Source organism: Homalodisca vitripennis, chromosome 2, assembly GCF_021130785.1.
Source record: "Homalodisca vitripennis isolate AUS2020 chromosome 2, UT_GWSS_2.1, whole genome shotgun sequence".
In the NCBI taxonomy this organism is placed as follows: domain Eukaryota; kingdom Metazoa; phylum Arthropoda; class Insecta; order Hemiptera; family Cicadellidae; genus Homalodisca; species Homalodisca vitripennis.
Genome location: NC_060208.1, coordinates 138,213,401 through 138,232,919, shown reverse-complemented (window position 1 = coordinate 138,232,919; position 19,519 = coordinate 138,213,401). Strand labels below are relative to the sequence as shown.

General features: G+C 31.8%; 1 protein-coding gene across 7 annotated transcripts in view; it reads right to left on the bottom strand.

Moving 5' to 3' along the window:
* Positions 1-19,519, bottom strand: part of LOC124354799 (major facilitator superfamily domain-containing protein 12-like) — a 39,123-nt gene that overhangs the window by 10,149 nt on the left and 9,455 nt on the right. For 3 of the 7 annotated variants that reach the window (XM_046805515.1, XM_046805517.1, XM_046805516.1), the window contains 3 exons: positions 3,861-4,085; positions 2,920-3,003; positions 2,272-2,479 (listed from right to left, as the gene is read on the bottom strand). In XM_046805515.1, coding sequence (XP_046661471.1) covers positions 2,272-2,479; positions 2,920-3,003; positions 3,861-4,080 — 512 coding nt within the window. In that variant the 5' untranslated portion in view covers positions 4,081-4,085. Of the gene's footprint in view, positions 1-2,271; positions 2,480-2,919; positions 3,004-3,860; positions 4,086-4,857; positions 5,689-6,427; positions 6,447-8,895; positions 8,939-19,519 lie in introns of those variants that run through there. The other 4 variants (XM_046805514.1, XM_046805513.1, XM_046805518.1 and 1 more) reach the window with 3 other exon arrangements.

Here is a 19,519-nt window from a genome sequence, read left to right as displayed (position 1 = left end):
TTATCAGAATAAGATTTTATTCACCATTAAATAATATCTCTATTAAAATAGGTTTTGTCATTGGTACATAAAAGTACTAAAACTAGGTTAAAATATCTAAACAATCAGAATTCTTGTTTTAGATCATTTTAAGGCAAAATCTGCAAAAACCCAACTGTTGTTCATTGCTACATACATATCGTCACTCTAAAAATGAAATGGTTTAACGGCTGATGCAGTTTTTCAGGAAGGTACACACAAAATTATGGTTCTTTATAATCTATTTTCATGAATAATAGTTGCAGGAATGGATAAATTTACATATTTATTTATATTCACAAAAAGACATGATACAATATGATTAACCTTTCTACAGGTTTTAAGTCAAGGCCTGGAAAAATGATCATTTTCAAATTATAGTATCTTAACCACTTTGTGTTTGGGGCAATGGTTTTGAACAAATGTGTATAATATTTTCAATGTATGTATAGAGCAGGCTTTATTATATTATTTCGAATACTCTGTGATATCAGGTGAAATAGTTTAAGGCATTCCTAAGCAAAATTAATAACTAGTGAGTTGATCCAGTGACCATTGGACCTATTGTTTGATCTAAAGGCTGTCTCTCATTGGTAGACTCATAGCGTGGTCCTGTCTGTCTGTCTGTCCACTGTCCACGAGCAAACACCTGAGCAGTAGTTAGTTGTATCGTTGGTACCATCGGAGATGTGATGATCTGGTAGTGGTCGCTCAACAAAGTCTTGCACTTTGTTCTCTCTTTGGTAGAATAGTGTCGTCTTGGGTCTCAATTTTCTCGTACTTGTTAGAAGTTGTACTTTCGGAGTCAATCTAAGCATCACATGGTCCGGTCGCAGTCACTCACAAAGTCTCACACTTTGTTCTCTTTTTGACAGAGTAGTGACATCTTGGGTTTTGATGCCCTCTGTCTCGTACTCGCTGGCAAAATTTTGGGTCTTGATGTCCTATTTCTCATACTAGTTTGTAGTAGAAGTGTTGCTCTGGGTCCCATTGCCATTTGTGAATGCGGTTGCCAAAGTAATGCAGCGCTGAACTCCTAGTGTGTGTTGGCCAGATGGTTCATCTCTAAGGCTATGTCCTACCTTGATACCAGTAAAAACATAAAGGTGTTACAAATGACCCGTTCTTCTATGGATCCCACTGCAGCCCTTGAAGCCCTGAAGAAGCTGGAAGTCCCCCCTCGGATGAAGGAGGCAAGAAGCTATATCAACATCAGTGAATTGGCATCTATTCTTGTTAAGTGCACCATTTCTATCTCATGTATAACCTGTCTTTCAATCTCCAGATTTAACTGTTTCATTTTATTGCTATTATTCTCTAAGTATGGTACCCTTTGATTGACCGAGACCACATGTCTCTTTATCTTAATTTTTATCCTAATTTGTAGTAAAATACGTTACATTTTGATCCTCCGAGTTAGGATCTCTTAATTTTAATCTTTATTGCAATCAACTAAAACTAAATCAATCAAACTAAACACAATAGGACATTTATCTGGTGTCTAAGGACATTCATGCAGAGACATTTTGCTCTATTCCTTTATTATGCATAGCCAAAAGTAACCTATTCCCTGTTATTCAAGTTTTTGGTCTACATGAGTCTGCAGGGACTTTTTGCATTTTCAGAAAAAAAGATATGTTTTTAATGATTTCTTACATGGTTAGTTGAATTTAAAAATATTGTGTCAATTTTCAAACCTAGTTATTTTCCAAACATAAGTACTGAACATAACACAAAAAATAATATATTTTATACAAAACACAGTGAGAATTAATACAAATATTTGATCTTTCATGATTACCCACACTGGTCCAAATATAAACATTACAAAATAGTTCATAAATAATAAACCTCTTGTTCTGTTGTCTGAAAATTAAATAACTTCTCTGACAAAATACCAAAAAAAGAGAGTGCATGCTCACAACTCTGGAAGATTAATGTAAACACTTCCATGAACATTGACTGTGCAAGATTAACTCTACACTAAGTTACCTGTGAGCTGTGAGCTTCGCCCGCTCTTCAGTGAGTGTTGTGAGCTCGGGCAGCCGTGACAGATGAGCGATCTGCATGACCGCCCAGCCCGACTGGAACACTGACTGTGCATCTGTGGTACTACACTAAGTTACCTGTGAGCTGTGCCCGTTCCTCGGTGAGTGTTGTGAGCTCGGGCAGCAGTGACAGGTGAGCGATCTGCACGACCGCCAAGCCCGACTGGAACACTGACTGTGCAGGTGTGATACTACACTAAGTTACCTGTGAGCTGTGAGCTGCGCCCGTTCCTCGGTGAGTGTTGTGAGCTCGGGCAGCAGTGAAAGGTGAGCGATCTGCACGACCGCCCAGCCCACTTGGAACACTGAGATAGACAGACTGAAGTAGACCATCTGGACCCAGATGGAGGCTCCCATCACAGCCCCTGGTGTCGTGAATATAAGCGGGAAACTGACCAGTACCAACAGGCTTCCTGTCGCATAACATAAATTAAAAATAATTCTTTATTTACCACAACAGAAGTTATAAATCAAATTTACATAGTTGTAATTACATTATTATTGCAAAGTGATAATCGGTTCCCCTAGCGTTAGCTCTTTTGGGTTACCATCACAATGTTACACGTAAAAGAGAAAAGTGATGCCAAAAGTCATTTACATGTATATACAAAGTTAATAATAAATTACACATACGTAAATCATTGCTAATAAATATTTAACTACAGAACAAAATTAAGTGCATTGTTCAATTCACTCTCAAGATATCCTGGGGTTATCAGCCTTCACTTACGTTTGTATAAATCTTGAATGTATAGTAATATATAGTATTCAGAAAATACTGATCTAATCCCTCCTACAGATGATGAGTTTATGATCAGATGATGATTCTGGGTATGATACTGTCAACACTTACCAACCAAATGCCATCGTTTTCGGTTGACTGTCCTGTCCAGCAAATATCCAGCGACTGGTGTCGTTATCGCATCCACTACTTGTCCTACAACATAAAAAAAATCAACTTTTATTTTTAATAAATTCAAGATAAAAATCTGTTGAAGTAAATAAAAAGAACAATATGATTTTGGTGGCCATACACAATTTTTATGTTTAAAAAAATTGTAAAATGGGTTTAAGCCTTAGATTTAATCAATGCTTGTTATGTTTGTTTTTATATCAGTAAATAATGTATCAAAAGTAATAAGCTTTAGTTATGTAGTTTTAATCATAGACTATGTACCAGTTTTTTATTACATTGTGATAATAGAAAACGTATTGTACAATAAATATTTGTCTGTTGTCTAAAACATTTGAAACATAAAGTTTTTATTTCTAGTGATAGATATCTTGTTCAGGTGGAGATAAATTTTTAATGTAAAATGATGAATGCAGACAAGTTAAAAGATAAAAATTGTAAGTATGAACTTGTATTCAAGTATTGCAGTAGAGATTGTGTATCAAAGCTATCATCTAAAACCAAATTACAATTATTACAATTAGATGCAACAAAACTCAAACCATCAAATATATATATTATGGTATTAAGTCCATTATGTTATATATACTTTTTTCAAATATATTTCACTTTACTGGTTTGGGCAATGATCACACAACATACATTTCTGTACTATTCCACATGTATTGATCAATCTAACAACCATCGGTCAACACAAACAATAATTAGTTTTGACTGGCAAACAGTGAATATTTAAATATACTGTACACAATTTTAAGAGTGTAACTTTGCATGTCAATAAACTGGTTCATAACTCTTGGAAGCAAAATAATGTAAATAAACAATCCTACCAAAAGTTACATAAAACCAGTTAAAGAAAGTAGATAATTTGCTATACTAACCGATAAACAGTAGAAAGCCAGCATTGACTGGTCCCATTTCTGCAACCAGCTGTAGGAAGATGAGGGCATAGGTAAACCATATAGCTGCACAGATGTCATTGTAGAAATGACCAAGTCCATAGGCAAGCTTTTGGGAAAACGGCAGCTTCCTGTCATTGACCAAAACGAGCGGAGTACTTTCTTTTGTGAGTCTGCTGTTGAATTTCAATCCATTTTCCATGTTTCCTACAAAATGTTGGTTTCAGTCAAGCCTATACAATACATTGTTTGACACAAAATATTTCATAGTAATGTTATGATCACTAGTTAAACAACCTGTACTTCTTATTATTATAAATATCTCTTAATTTAGAATAACAAGCAGACCAATAATTATACTCGTTATTGTGTGAGGCCTTTAAACTGCAAAGATGTCCTCATTAGACACTTCACTAAAGGGATGAGGACAGCTTTGCTGTTGAAAGGCTCTCAGTGCAATGTTTATTGTTACTTTAAATTAAATTCACAGAAATGAATTCAAACTATCCTGACTAAATTTAATTTAGTTTTAAAAGTAAATAAAAATTTGTCTTGACTTGAAACATGTTTTATTATTAATGGTCTGACCTCTTTTAATTTTTATTTATAGTAGGAGCAATTTAAATATAGTAATTAATTTATTTTCACACATTTTATTATGTCTTTAAATTAGATTGCAATAAAGCAGTTCTAAATAATAGTACAATATACAACTATTATATAATAAAATGTGGTTAATATAATTCTATTATTAAGTAACGTATTAATAGAACCATTAAAACAATAGATAAGAAAGCATTGCAATGTCTAAGGCAAATGGTTTAATTGAAGAAAAATGAATTTAATAAAGTTTTCCATCCTGAAAGAGTTTTAAATTATTCATTTTTAATATATAAATACATATTTTATTAACCTTTATCAGTTATAATGTTTAAATAGAACAGTAATTTAACTTATATTGACATTTTAATTATTTTACCCTTCCAGCTAAACTGCTTCTCCAAATAATCTTTGGCTGTGGATTCCTCAACGGGCATCCAAATGTGTCGGTAATATTGTTCTTTCCTTTTCATAACTTTTCCAGTTAAAGAATTGTACCGGGGAGGACATGACATCATTTTTAATTGTACAGATGACTTCCGTTGGTTTCCACATTTGTAACCTGAACATTTTGTTTTAATTTTCTTCCTAATACTGGCGGCACTTTTTAATATTTTGTTTGAAAATTTTGATATAATACCTCTTTTTTCTTTATTAGTCCATGTTTCTTCTGAACTGGAGGTAAAAACAATTGCAGTTCCGTTTGTTTCTTTATCTGAATTCACTTTTAGAATAATTTTACTCTTTTCTATATCTGTTCTTTTCACATCTTTTAGTGTGTGGTGAGCGGCTGGAAATTTAAAACCTCTGACAGAAACTATTTTTTTATCATAAAAAACCTGAGTCACTGGAATTTTTGATTGTTTGATCTGCTTGGTTGTACAACTTATTATATCAGAAATAGAGTCCACATTGTCTTCCATGCCTTTGTTCTTGATGGAGGTTTGGATTATTGTTGATTAATTATTTGAAGAAAAGTTTAATCATTTTGAAATATGTCACCCACTATATAAAAAAGTCTCATTTTCAAAACAGAATAACAAAACTAGGCTCAAAATTTAATAACACAATATCAATAATTTAATATCACTGTCACAGTCCTGAAAACCAATTATCACGATACTATAGGCTTTAATAAACCATATCTCACTGAAAATTAACAGAACTTCACAGGTAAGATCGTGGCACTATCATAAGGCAGACACAAGTTCATACCTTGCGATCTCTATACACATAGATACTTTGATAAAGGCATCCATAAATAAAAGTAGGACAGTATTTTGACCTTGGTATTGTTCCTCATTGTTCTTCATAGCACACTGATTTCTATAACATCGTTGATATAACAAAAAACTAACTGTTATCTTTGAGAATTAATTTCAAATTGAATATTAAGAAATCAACCAAGTAACTAATATATTATTGAAACACACAGGTTCATTTGTAATTATTTGGTTTAAAATACTATATTATTAAGAAGTAAGACATATTATAAAAATACATATAACAGATGAATTACACATAGTTCAAATATGATTTTATTTTTTTAATCCTAATTTTGTTACTTAGTTTTATAATTTGGTTGAGCTCAGAGCCTCAGAAAACTATATTATTAATTAATTAGACTCTCTTGTACACTGATTTACATAGCAAATATGAGAAGTTAGACAGTAGTAGTCTACATAAACATATGAGCTTAATTTAACCAAAGATGGGCTTATTAAACAGTTTTAAAATATTCAATGCGGTCTAGGGAATTTTGAGCCTCTAGTTGACTTCTAAAAACTTCCTTTATCAAAATTTCAAATATTTTAAACAAATATTAAATTACTAGCAAAATTTAGCACCATTTCTGGTTTTAAATAAATTCTATATCCTCAAAGAATCTCAGAATTCCATTGTCACTTGCTACCCATCCATCCACTAGTTTTTCCATCGTGAGTGCTTACCAAAAGTTCCAATGGTGTCCTGTAGGTCAGACATGTTTTACCACCCAACGCTCAAGCAGCCAAACAGAAGGATCATGAATAAGTGAGACTTATACAGATTATTTGAAAATTGTCTAGTGATGCTTTAGGGGTGCATTTTTTTGACAACAAACTGATCAATGTTAATGGGATTATTGTTTGCCTGTGGTTTTTACAAAACAATCAAGGTTCAAGTAACAGTAACTATACAGCTTTTTATTTTATAAAAAATTTGTTTCAATGTAAAGTTGAAAATTATTTTCTCTGGTCCCAAAATGAAGGTTTTCAAAATTAAAAAAAAAATAATATCACAATGACTATTATGATAGAAAACTTTAATGAGACAAAAATATAGCCCTACACAAGGCTTACCTTATCAACTTATTTCAAGGATATGACCATTCATATTTGCTAAAACTGTACAATTATTTCTCAAGTTGTAAAGCAACAAAGCACGCAAATTTATAAAAGTATAATTTAAGATTCATTGGTAATAGTTATTAGTACTTAGTAGGTTTCAAGACCTTCTAAGTTATTAAAAATATTTCTAAAAGTATATAACAATAATCTGGAATATCAGTTGTTAACAACTCATTAATAATAAAAATGTTAAGTTTAGCTCCATTTCACCTTCCACTTAGTGCCAAGTCTGAAATCTGACTGTTAAGATTTCACTTCTGGAATCTGGAGTCAACATCTGCCAGGAGAGATAAAAAACGTTGGTACAACAAAGATGTTCAAAACAAATTCTTTGCATCCTTTCAACATCAGAGACAACTAGACTATAATAGAGCTCTGTCTGGTGTACATAGCGGCCATCCAGTGTAATCTAGAGACAATTCAGCCGCTGCACTTAGCAGAAGGAGAACTGGAGCTAAACTCAACATTCACTGTTCCCAACAGCTATCTCTTTAGTAACATACAACATTACTCTAACTTTAGTACAAATAACCTTAAAAACTCTCAATAGGCCAATGAATACCAAAATACTCATATATTCCATCCTCTTACCTATCTTCCTGAATTTCTTTCAAGATAATATAACATTTTAAAATGGTATCTACACATTAAACCTCAGACTTTTTTTCATATAATCTGAAAAAACTGTTTATATACAGGATGTCCCAGACTCCCCATCCACTATTTATACAAGGAGAACGGTATGAGCTAGAACCACCAAATTTATTGCAAACCCAGAAAACAAGCTATCTGCTATGTGTTAAAATTAGTATTAACTTATAGCGTGTTCCTGAAATAGGGATCATGAATCTCGAAAAGTTCAAATATAAACATAGGTTAAGTGATACATAATTGTAAAGTTTGTTTTACACACTGATGTTTGGGTGTGCTTTATTCCTTACCATAACAATGTATCCTTAGCAACATCTCTGAATTAATTACAATACCAGTACATACTGATTATTTCACCAATTTACAATGAATCTTACAGTTGAGTTTTTGGCATTACTTGGTAGTAATTTTTCAATTTCTAATAGCTTTTAGTTTAATCTGTACTTCTAATTTTAGAGAAAACAAAAACAGTTTTTGTCTACCATTTTGAAACCGTTATAGATATAGAAAAAACATTTAAATGTGAAAGTTTCTCAGTTTTAAAATACCTATAAGCATAAATTAAGATACTCCATAACATAAAATAACATACTCCACCTATGTATTTGAAATTTATGAGTTTATCCAAATTTTCAAAGCTTGGAGTGGAGATCAATAAATTCCAATAATCCTGTCTCGTAGGGTATTGTTTTAAAGGTATTTTTATGTAGTAATGCATTAAACTGAAACGAATTATACCAGCAATCCTAATTTGAAGATGGGAAAATTAGAAAACATCCTAATTTTAGATATGTTTGGCTGTTGTTTTGAAATGGATGAAGCTAGAAACATAGACCAAATTTTGAAATATTTGACTTAAAGCAAGCATTAAAATGACATATCACTTGATTTATGTTCACCTTTTTTTGAGATTAAAACCTATGACACTTTGTTTCATGAATACCATGTATATTAAAACAGTTACAACTAATTTTAACAGATAGCCAATAGTTTATTTAGTGGGTTTAAATACATTTGGTAGTTCTAGCTTATACAGTTCTCCTTACATTTTAATAGTGGATTGGTGGTCTCGGGCATCCTATACATACATACATAATACACAATATTATTTACTGTCACTGTCAGAATATTTTATTTGGAGAATTGTATCGAGAAAAATAAGTCATACCACACTAACATATCTGTATAAGTTACATAAAAAGTATGTGACTTTAAAACAAGTGTATTGTGCTGTTGATTGAATACAAAATATTTTAACATTTAATTTTGTTCTAACTCAAATCCACAGTAAAACTAGTATTTTAATTAAATTCATCTTAAAACTATAGATTTAAAATTATCTCGGTAAGGACATAATTATTCTACAGTAAGAACCTCACCCAGTGTCTAACAAGAAAGTTTGCCGACTGGAAATCTATTTCAGAGCATCACAGTCACGTCAATGTAATAAAAATTAACAATGAAACCGATAGACATGGTAAATGGCTATAAAACTAGCTGCAGTGCTCAACAAGTTGACAGCTACAACAATGGATGTTCTGCCTCATATTATAATAACAGTAATGAAGAAGTAATGAAGAATATTTTTTTAACATTTTTTCACAAGTGTATTCCTATATATATATATATATATATATATATATATATATATTAAATATGCCCCATAAATATATATATATATATATATATATATATATATATATATATTTATTTATAAGGCATATTTATTATGGTATATGCAATGTTTCACTTTAAATGTAAAGCTATATTTATAAACAAATCTTTATATATATATTGAGTTAGTTAAGCAAGTTGGTAAGGCGCTAGATGTAAATATTGAAGACAGTATGATAGATGTGTGTCACAGGATTAAGAAGAAAGGGGACGACCCTCGTCCAGCAGGGATTATTGTAAAGTTTGTCAGGAGGATGGATGCCGAGGAAGTAATAAGAAGGAGACGTGTGAAGAGGAATTTGTCAACCAGACACATGGATCTTCCTATGGATTCTGTGATATACATAAATGAAGCGTTGTGCCCGAGTAGAAGAAAATTATTTGCACAGGCAAGAGTGGTGAAACGTGAAAAGGGCTACAAGTACTTGTGGGTGCGCAGTGGAAATATATACATGAGGAAAGAGGAAAAGGCTCCTGTAATACAGGTGAACAATGTATCTGACCTGGGTAAGCTTTAAATTGCATTATATAAAGGAAAAAATGCTGTGTTCTCATGTGTTAAATTCTAAGGTATGCGATTGATAGCAATAATAATACTTATTTATTTCTCTCTAAATTTTACCATATAATTGGGTTTCTGTTATTCCTGTTGGATTGCAATGTAATTAATGGATTGGTGGGGTTTTTAAAATTTAATAGGGAAATCGATGTAAGACTTTTTATTTTCCCATTTGATTCGGATTTTGTGAAATTAAAAAATTAGATTTTGCATTTGTTAAGATGTTATTTTTAAATCTGTTATGTCATTAATGTTTGTTGTTTAAATTATATTATGTTAGCTTTTCTATAGTTTATTTACTGTTAATATTGTTATTGTTGAATATTGATTTTTTACTCAAATTTACATGGAAAATGACTTGTCGATTATATTTAGCTTAGAAAATAAAAATATTATTGTAATGCAACAGAACATTAGGAGCAAGAGAGCAAATTTTGAAAGTTTAATAGTATAGAATTGTCAACATGGAAAGTCTTGCCTGACATTATTGTTCTGACTGAAATTTGGGTGGCTAGTTCTGAAATAAAATTTTTTTCAACTGCCAAATTATAAGTTATATGCAAAATGTAATGATCAATATAGGGCAAAAGGGATTGCTGTTTATTGTAATGATGCGTCTGTATGTAGTTCTGATAGTTTTGAGATAGATTTTTCCTCTGCAGATGTATTAGGGCTAAGTTTTTTAATGCATTTGGATGTGATTTTTGTTTATTGGCTGTATATAGGTGGCATATGTTCCCAAAAGAAGACTTTGTTGATGAATTGCAGAGTACCATTGAAAATAATAGTGTATTTAAAAAGAAAGTTAATTATTTTGGTGGTGGGAGACTTAAATATAAATTTACTACTAGATGATAATTGCACAGATAAATTAAGGTTGTGTATGTCAAGTAATGGGTTTTGAATCATTGATTAATGAACCAACAAGGTTTACAAATAGGGCAAAGTCATGTCTGGAATCATATGTATGCCCAAATTGAGAAACACTTGTATAAAGAATGTTGATTCAGTTGTTCTGCAAACAAGCATAACAGATCACTGCATGACTGCAGTTTGCCTAGGAATGAGACCAAGTTGGTTTAGATGGTGAGTCCGATAACAGCAGGTTGGAGTCCAGTATTGTTGACTATGCAATGTTGAACCTTAGACTTGGTTGTCAAGACTGGTCTACTGTATTTCTGAGTCAGGATGCCTCTCAAGCTTTTGATATTTTTTATAGCAATCTACAAAGTCACATAACCTTAAGTAAAGTAGAAAAGAAGGCTGAATTTTTAAAATAAAAAAATTAAAACCGTGGATTAATATGGCAATTTGCAGAAAAATTAAAAAGAGAAATTCACTTTTTATGAAATGTAAAAAACATTCCAACAATGAAAAACTATTAGACTATTATTTGAATTATAAAAAAAAGCTAGATGTTGAAATAAAAACAACAAGAGATTCCTATTATAGAAATATCTTTAATAATTGTTCAAAAGATTCAAAAGAGACATGGAGGGTATTAAACAACATAACGGGGGAATAGAAAGGATTGTTTCTGATTATAAATTAAAAGTAGATGATAATGTTGTAAGTGATAAACATTGCTGTTGCTAATGTCTTTAATAACTTTTTCTTGAATATTGTAAATGATTTATCTATTGCAGAAGGTAAGCCAGATAATTTTTTATAACCTGAAATATAAAGAGAAATTTTGCTCCAACAATGAAGTTTCTTCTTTGTTTATGCAGCATGTTTCTGAAGGGGAGGTAATAAGATGTATACAAGGTTTAAAGAGTGGTAAAGCTCCTGGAATTGATGGGATAGGCTCTACCTTAGTGAAAAGAATTGGTCATGTTATTGCAAAGGTTTTAACACACATAATTAATTTAAGCTTTTCAACAGGGGTGTTTCCAAGTAAACTAAAAGAAGCAGTTGTAATACCAATTCATAAAAAGGGTTCTAAATTTGACTGATCTGTAACAATTATAGGCCTATATCCTTGTTATCAACCTTCTCAAAGGTTATAGAAAAAATTATGAAGCAGAGAGTAATGTCCTTTCTACTCAAAACAAAATTTTTTTCAAAAAATCAGTTTGGTTTTCAGACTGGTATTAGTACGGAAAATGCTCTGTTAAATTTTATGGAGCAAGTTACTAATAATATTAATACCGGTAAAAGGGTAAGTGGGGCTGTTCATTGATATAAAAAAAGCTTTTGACACTGTGGATCACAATTTACTACTAAATAAGATTTATAAATTGTGGTATTAGGGGGGAATGCTTTTTATGTGGTTTAAGAAGTTTATCTATCTCAAAGGAGTCAATGTGTAAGAAATACATAGCGTTTTGAGTAATATGGGAGAAATTAAATCTGGAGTTCCACAGGGTTCAGTGATGGGAGCAATACTCTTCTTAATCTATATAAATGATCTATGTTTGGCCCGACTAAATGGAATGATCACATCATTTGCTGATGACACAGCATTATGCTATGCTGGTGATAATTGGGATGAGGTGGAATTGCTCATTGGGTCAGGATTTAAAATCATTAAGATGGTGGTTCACACAAAATAAACTAATCCTGAGTCCAGAGAAAACTGTCTATATTAATTTTTCGCTGAGGGATCTTAATGTGTCTCACAACTCTATAAAGTATGTATGTTTAGAATGTCTGTGTAAGGAAGGTGTGTGTGATGATAAATGTGTGACAGTGCGTAAAGGTGATGAGATTAAGTATCTTGGTGTAGTATTGGATAGGGAGTTAAATTGGAAGAAACATATAAATAAGCTGAAATCAAAGTTTAACACAGTTATTAGACTTATGTATCATATTAGAGATATATGCCCAGTTGACGTATTGAGAACTGTATACTTTTCCCTAGTTAATAGTAGGCTGGAGTATGGCATTGTTTGTTGGGGAAGCTCGTACTATTCAAATAGTTTATCCGATTGTCACTCAGCAGAAGCAGCTAATAAGAATTATTTTAGGAAAAATAGATATGAACCATCCTTTCCTCTCTTTTTGAGCATGAAAATATTACCAGTTAGATATTTGTTTTGTATTTTAAGGTGTTAATTATGTTTTATATGCAGAGTGGAAATTTACCCAGTAATGATGGAACTTTATCAATCTAGACTAAGAAGGCCAAATCTGTTGCAAAACTCCAAGACCGTTTTTAACCTTTTTTCCAGAGAACGTACTTTTATGTAGCACCAAAGATTTTTAACATATTACCTGAACCTTTGAAAAGAATTAAGGCTAGTAGGAGATTTTTAAAAACAGAACTTAAGAAATGGCTATTCTTGCAGGATGATATTGTGGGTCTAATATATTCTAGGATACATTGAGACATATATTGTTCCTATATTATGCTGTACTATATTGAATTGCTATGCATATCATATTTTTTATACATTAAGGGGATCAAATCAAATTTTATTGAGTAAATAACGAATAACATGGAAATTTATGGAATAATCTATATTTTGTTTTTTTACTAACTTAAAAAATTTGTTATAAAAGTAAATGTACTGATAAAAGAAATTAACTAATTTTTTGAGGGAACCTCAAAGCAGGTATTACCTATGAGGTCCTAAATTTCCTAACCATTTAAAAGTTTTTTTTTTAAATTTATGGCTGAATATGACTGTTGTATCTAAGCATCTAAATATGTTCTGAAGTACCTAAAAGAATTGTAATCTTGCTTTGTTATAAGTATTGTTATTTATTTATTACTATTAAGATTATTTATCTATTTATCCTTGTATTGTTATTTAGATTAGTTTCTAGGGGTATGCGTCTGTTGTTGTTTTCTTGATGCTGGATGAAATGTTAAATTATATACAATGTATTATATGATTTGAATGTTGTATGGTAATGGGAAATAAATTATTTCTATTTCTATTTCTATATATATATATATATATAAAGCCAAAATTTTTGAAATTATTCTCCAAAAGCCATTAAATAATCATTTTAAAAGTTTTCTAAATTCTAGCCAACATGGATTCGTCCCTGGTCGGTAGGTTAATACCAATTTGTTATCTTTTACACATTACGTCTCCTCGGGTTTGGATTTGATGACTCAGACGGATGCTGTCTTCCTTGACCTGGCCAAGGCCTTTGATAGAGTAGATCATTTAATTTTGTTAAGGAAAATGCACTATTATGGGGTCTCTGATAGTCTAATACGCTTTTTTGTTTCTTACTTAATTAATAGAAATCAATATGTGTTGTATAAAGGTCATGTATCGTCATCTTTTAAGGTTCAGTAGGGATACCACAAGGGTCAAATTTAGGCCCATGTTTGTTCACTATTATGATTAATGATTTGTGTAATTGTGTGACTTTTTCCAAACCGTTATTATTTGCTGATGATTTAAAATTACTAAAAATAATATCAAATCAATCTGATGCCAATGAATTGCAAGGGGATTTGGATAATGTTTATCAGTGGGGAGTGGATAATAAAATGGAATTTAATATTTCTAAATGCCATGTTATGACATTCAGTAGGTCAAAAAATTGTATTAATAAAGATTATTATTTAAATGGGAAATTGATTTCAAGGGTTGATTCAATAAAGGATTTAGGTGTTTACATTGATTGCAATTTGTCTTTTAGCGAACATGTTTTTAGATGTATTTCTTCTGCATATCGAATGATGGGGTTTATAATTCGGCAAGGAATAAATTTTACTAATATTAGAACATTGATTGCATTGTATAGGGCCTTGGTCAGGTCCAGGTTGGAGGCGGCTTGTATTATATGGAATCCCATTCATGTTATACACAAAGATGCCATAGAAAGGGTTCAAAAAAGATTTTTACGCTACCTCTATTATAAATGTTTTAATATTTATACGTATTTAATTCCTTATGAAGAGCTGATGAGTCTGTTTGGGTTTGAGAGTCTGAGCCTGAGGAGGGATGTGATGGAGCAGATGTTTTTGAGGGGCCTGGTTCAGGGACGGGTGGACAGCGCTGAGGGTCTGGGGGTTATAAGTTTTAGGGTCCCTAGCTTTAACAGTAGAGGCAGGCTACTGTTTGAGCTGCCACACGTGCGGACGGTGGCGCGCGCGTCCTCGCCTCTGCTCCGGATGGTGAGATCACATAATATGATGCTTTCAGGTGGAGGTGATATAGATATATTTTTCGAAACGGATTCTACTTTTAAAAACAAGTGTCTAATGCTTCTTAAATTGAGATCTTAATGATTATGTATAACATTGTTATTTATTAATTTATTTATAAAATTGTTAAATTTCTAGATTAGATATATTACACAACATATTGTTTTGCTTTTTTTCTGCATGTTGAAATGTACAACTTAAAATATGTTGCTTGTTTGTTGATTATTAACTAAAGTACAATTAATTTATTTGTGAATCCCAAATGCATGTTATACACACATATTGTTGTTGTTTATATATTGTTATTGTTATTTTTTATTCTGGCCATTTATCTATTGTTGTTATTTACTTATTGTTGTTATTTATTTGTTGTTGTATTTATATATTATTTGAGTGAGTTGTATCTATTTACATAAAGGATATATATGCGTGTGTATTCCTTAAAATTAAGGTGTAGGTATAAGTATTATTAAGTAATAGTTTCAATTATTATTGCTTTTAAAATTTATTGCTTGTTGCATGTGGTTGGGGACTTTAACCCACAATATATTGTATTGTAATAAGAGAACTGCCCCAATGTAATTGGGTTGTTACCTGTTTTGGAGCATGTAAAATAAAATAAATAAATAAATAAATATATATATATATATATATATATATATATATATATATATAAAGATTTGTTTATAAATATAGCTTTACATTTAAAGTGAAACATATATATATATATATATATATATATATATATATATATATATATATATACAATATTCAATGTAAGGGATTTAAATAAATGTATATTCTATCTTAAAAATTGTAATAAATTATTTTTAATAAATTTATCTATTTTAGGGGCCGTTCAAGTATTACGTAAGCAGATTTATTGCAATTATTTACCCCCCCCATCCCCCTTGTCAGCAAAAGTAAGCAAAGCTCTTACCCCCTCCCCCCATGCTTACGTAAACATTTGTCAATTAATGTATTGTTTTTTTAATTTTATAACATTATAATTATAATTTGAAAAATAAGAAAATAGATTTAGGATAGAGATTATATTTTACTGAAACGGTATTCAACATAGAGTAAAGGACAAAAATATTATATCTTACTAACATAACAAACTAAATGTTGGTCACAGCATATTATGCCTTTTTCCATTCCCAGGCTCAGGTATGGTGTAGCACTTTGGGGAAACAGTACTAGTGCTAAAACTGCTTTCATTTGGCAAAAGAAAGTAATTAGAATTATTGCAAATGTTGGCAATAGAGTTTCTTGTGTCCCACTTTTTAAAAAATTTAGAATTATGACCCTTCCATCCCTGTATATTTATTGTACTTTACTTAGTATCAAGGAACAATTAGATAGTTTTATTAGTAGACAAGAAATACACTCCTACTGTACAAGAAAAAAATATATGCTTGAACAGATGAATGTTCGATTGGAGAAAACCAAAGGCACTTTTATTTATATGAAGATTAAACTTTTTAATAAACTTCCTGAAAAAGCATGGCATGTGTCTATTAATAGATTTAAAAATGTTGTGAGTAATTGGCTTGTTGATAACACATTTTATTCTTTAAATGACTACTTAACCTGTGATATTAGTACGTTAATTTTTTAATAGTTATGATTTTGTTGATAGTTATCTCTTGTTATTTATTTATTGTTGTTAAATCTATTTCATTGTTAATTTTAATTTGTTGCATTTTTATCTATTTATTGTTACTTTTTATTGTTTTATTGTTATATATTTATTGTTTTATTTACTATTTAATTTATTCTGTATATAATGTTTTAGATATGTTATATATATTTAACGAGATGCTGCTAATACCATTTTTACTTTTATTTTCTTTTTAATGACTAAATTGTGGCGTTATTCACATGTTCATATAAAATTTACTTTGACTTACAGTCTAATCATTACACTTGTATTATGGGGTTTTAAAGGTGTGATAGGATTAGGTAGCCTTTTAGATATAATAAAAAGTGACGTTGTCCATTGCATTGTCAAGTGCTTAAAGACAATAAAGATTTCTTGACTTTATTTTACATTTTTGGTACATATATTAAATTCAAATTAACAGTCTTCAGTCCATGAAACCCGAATCCATGATTCTAAGTTTTCGATGACATTGGATTGCTTTGATTGCTGCTCAGTGTTGTGAGTCTGCTCGCTTTCATCCGATTTTGGAATGTCTACGTCATTCTCATCGAGCCATTCAACATCATGGTGCTCTAAATTTTGAATAATGCACATCAGTTCATTAGCACGACGAGCAGCGACTCTTACAGGTCTAACTTTCCTATCAGTGTGCGTGTTTACTTTCTTATGGATCTTTTCGATGTGACGATTTAGTGACTTGACGGAAGCATGATAAAGACCACACGTTTTGCATGTTCGACTTGATAGCCTCAATTGTACCGTCGGACAAAAATAATCGTATGGCATTTGCAGGAAATCTTTGAGTGAAGCACTTAAGCGTAGAGTTAAATTGACTGGAAGATTAAGAAATTGCCCTCCTTCATCTAAAACCAAGTCATCAACTGTTTGTTTTACTTTTACAGGTGGTGGAAGAAACCTGTTGTCTAGTAATCTAAATAGACCACTTCTTGGACGACAGCATTCTGTATTTCTACATTTTACAATTTGGAGCAAGTATTGGCTTTCACGCACATGTTCTGAATACCATTTAATGTCTGGAAAATCAGGAAGATCTTGTTCACCTGCCCCAACATATTTTGCATTAACATTATAGCCATCAATTTCCATTGAACTCCATACTTCAGCTAATACATTTCCTGAAAATTCGAAATTAGATCTTTCTAAATGTTCATCAATTGTTCATCCAAATGAGACCCAAAATGGTCATGAGGCAATATTAAACCAGCCAGTTCCCGACTAAGAGGAGCCATTCTGCGCTCTACTCTGTTTATACGCACTTCTTCCGGGAGCATTGGTAGCTAAAAACAATGCATCGAGATCATGTCGCTCTTAAAGTGTTGTATAGCAAACCCTATGACTTTTTGATAACGCGGATTTTCATCTGGCCCTCCATCAACCGTCATGATTACCACTGGTTTTACTAGTCCATGGTCAGTTTTAGCTAATGGTCGAAACTCTTCAAGTTCGAGAAGCGTCTCGAAGTCCTGAGCATGAGTATTAGCAGTAGATGAACTATGCTTTCCACTTCGAATAGCGATGTATGTTGGTCCAGAATATCCAACGGCTTGCGGTTGTCCTAGCATATTGGAAGTGATTTTGATACCAGCATAAACAGATGGTATTAATTTATGACGCTCAGCGATTACCCAATCGTGATCAGGCAATTTGATTCTATATTCCATGTGCATTAGAAGAGGTGCTTGCTTATTTGCCGCAGTTACGCCAATAGGGACTCGAGCTTTATCATCTTGAGATATGAAAAATACTGATCTAGTCCTAGTATGGATGCTTTGTTCTCTAAAATAAATGGATTGATGTTTTCAGCGAAACTTGCTATCTAAGTGGCTCTTGTGGTGATCAGTTTGAGCCCGAATGAGCTTAACAGGGACTGTCGATACATGTCTTCGTCCCTCTGCAGAATTAGATTTTCTGGGAATCAAACGAAGATATGTCCCACTGCGACTAATGTCAAATCCCATTTTACGTAATTCTTGTGTTGAGTTCATCAAGAGTTTTTACGCTGCGAATTGATTCCGTTCGTCTTCTATCATCTGCTGCACTCCCAAATCTATATATATAAAAATGAAACTGTTCGTGTGTAACAGCATCACTCACAAACGGCTGGACGGATTCGCCTAATTTTTTTTAAAATTTGTTCGTCTTGATCTGTAGAAGGTTATAGGATACTTTTTATCCCTTTCCCGATTCAGGATTCCGCCCCACTGGTTACAGAAATACCCGTAAGAAAATGCATTGCAGCAAACATATGTTATTAAGTGTGAAAGAGTCTTTTCAAATTTTTAATCAGCTGTTCTTTGTAAACATATATAATGCGACAAAAAATATATTTATATATAAATTTCTTTACACTTTATAGTTTTAAGCATAGAGTAAGCTTAAGAGAAACGACAATTTTGTTTAAACTGTTTCTGCAATCATAATATATAAAAATGAATGTTTGTGTGTTTGTCCTTTATAGACTCAGAAACTATTGGACCGATCACTATGAAAATTTGTATTTTTCTATGTAGAAGGTTTATACGCAATGCCCATTGATGTAACTAACCACCAGGTTGTGTACTGAAAGATATAAAAGTTATCAAAGCGCCTGCACATTATAAACTGCAATTACAAACACAGTTGTTACGTAATTAAAATATCCAAACACTATTTGAAGGCAAAGAAATATACGGGCAAAGCTTAAGAGACGCGTGCGAAGCCGCGGGAAACAGCTAGTAAAAGCTATATCCGCGATTGTTTTCAATAGTAAAGGTTGATTGCTTTCAAGATTAGGACGTCCCACTGAATCCCTCAGAGATAGTCTTTTTTTCATTTCTGGATTTTCATGACAAATATCTTCTAACTTTCTTTTCATACCATCCCTGTGTTTCTTCTGGGCAACTGCGTTTTGAAACCTTCCTGTTTAAAGACTGTTTTGCTGTTTTTTTTCCTCGCGCAACTTAATGATCTGTTTATCAACTTCAGCACGGC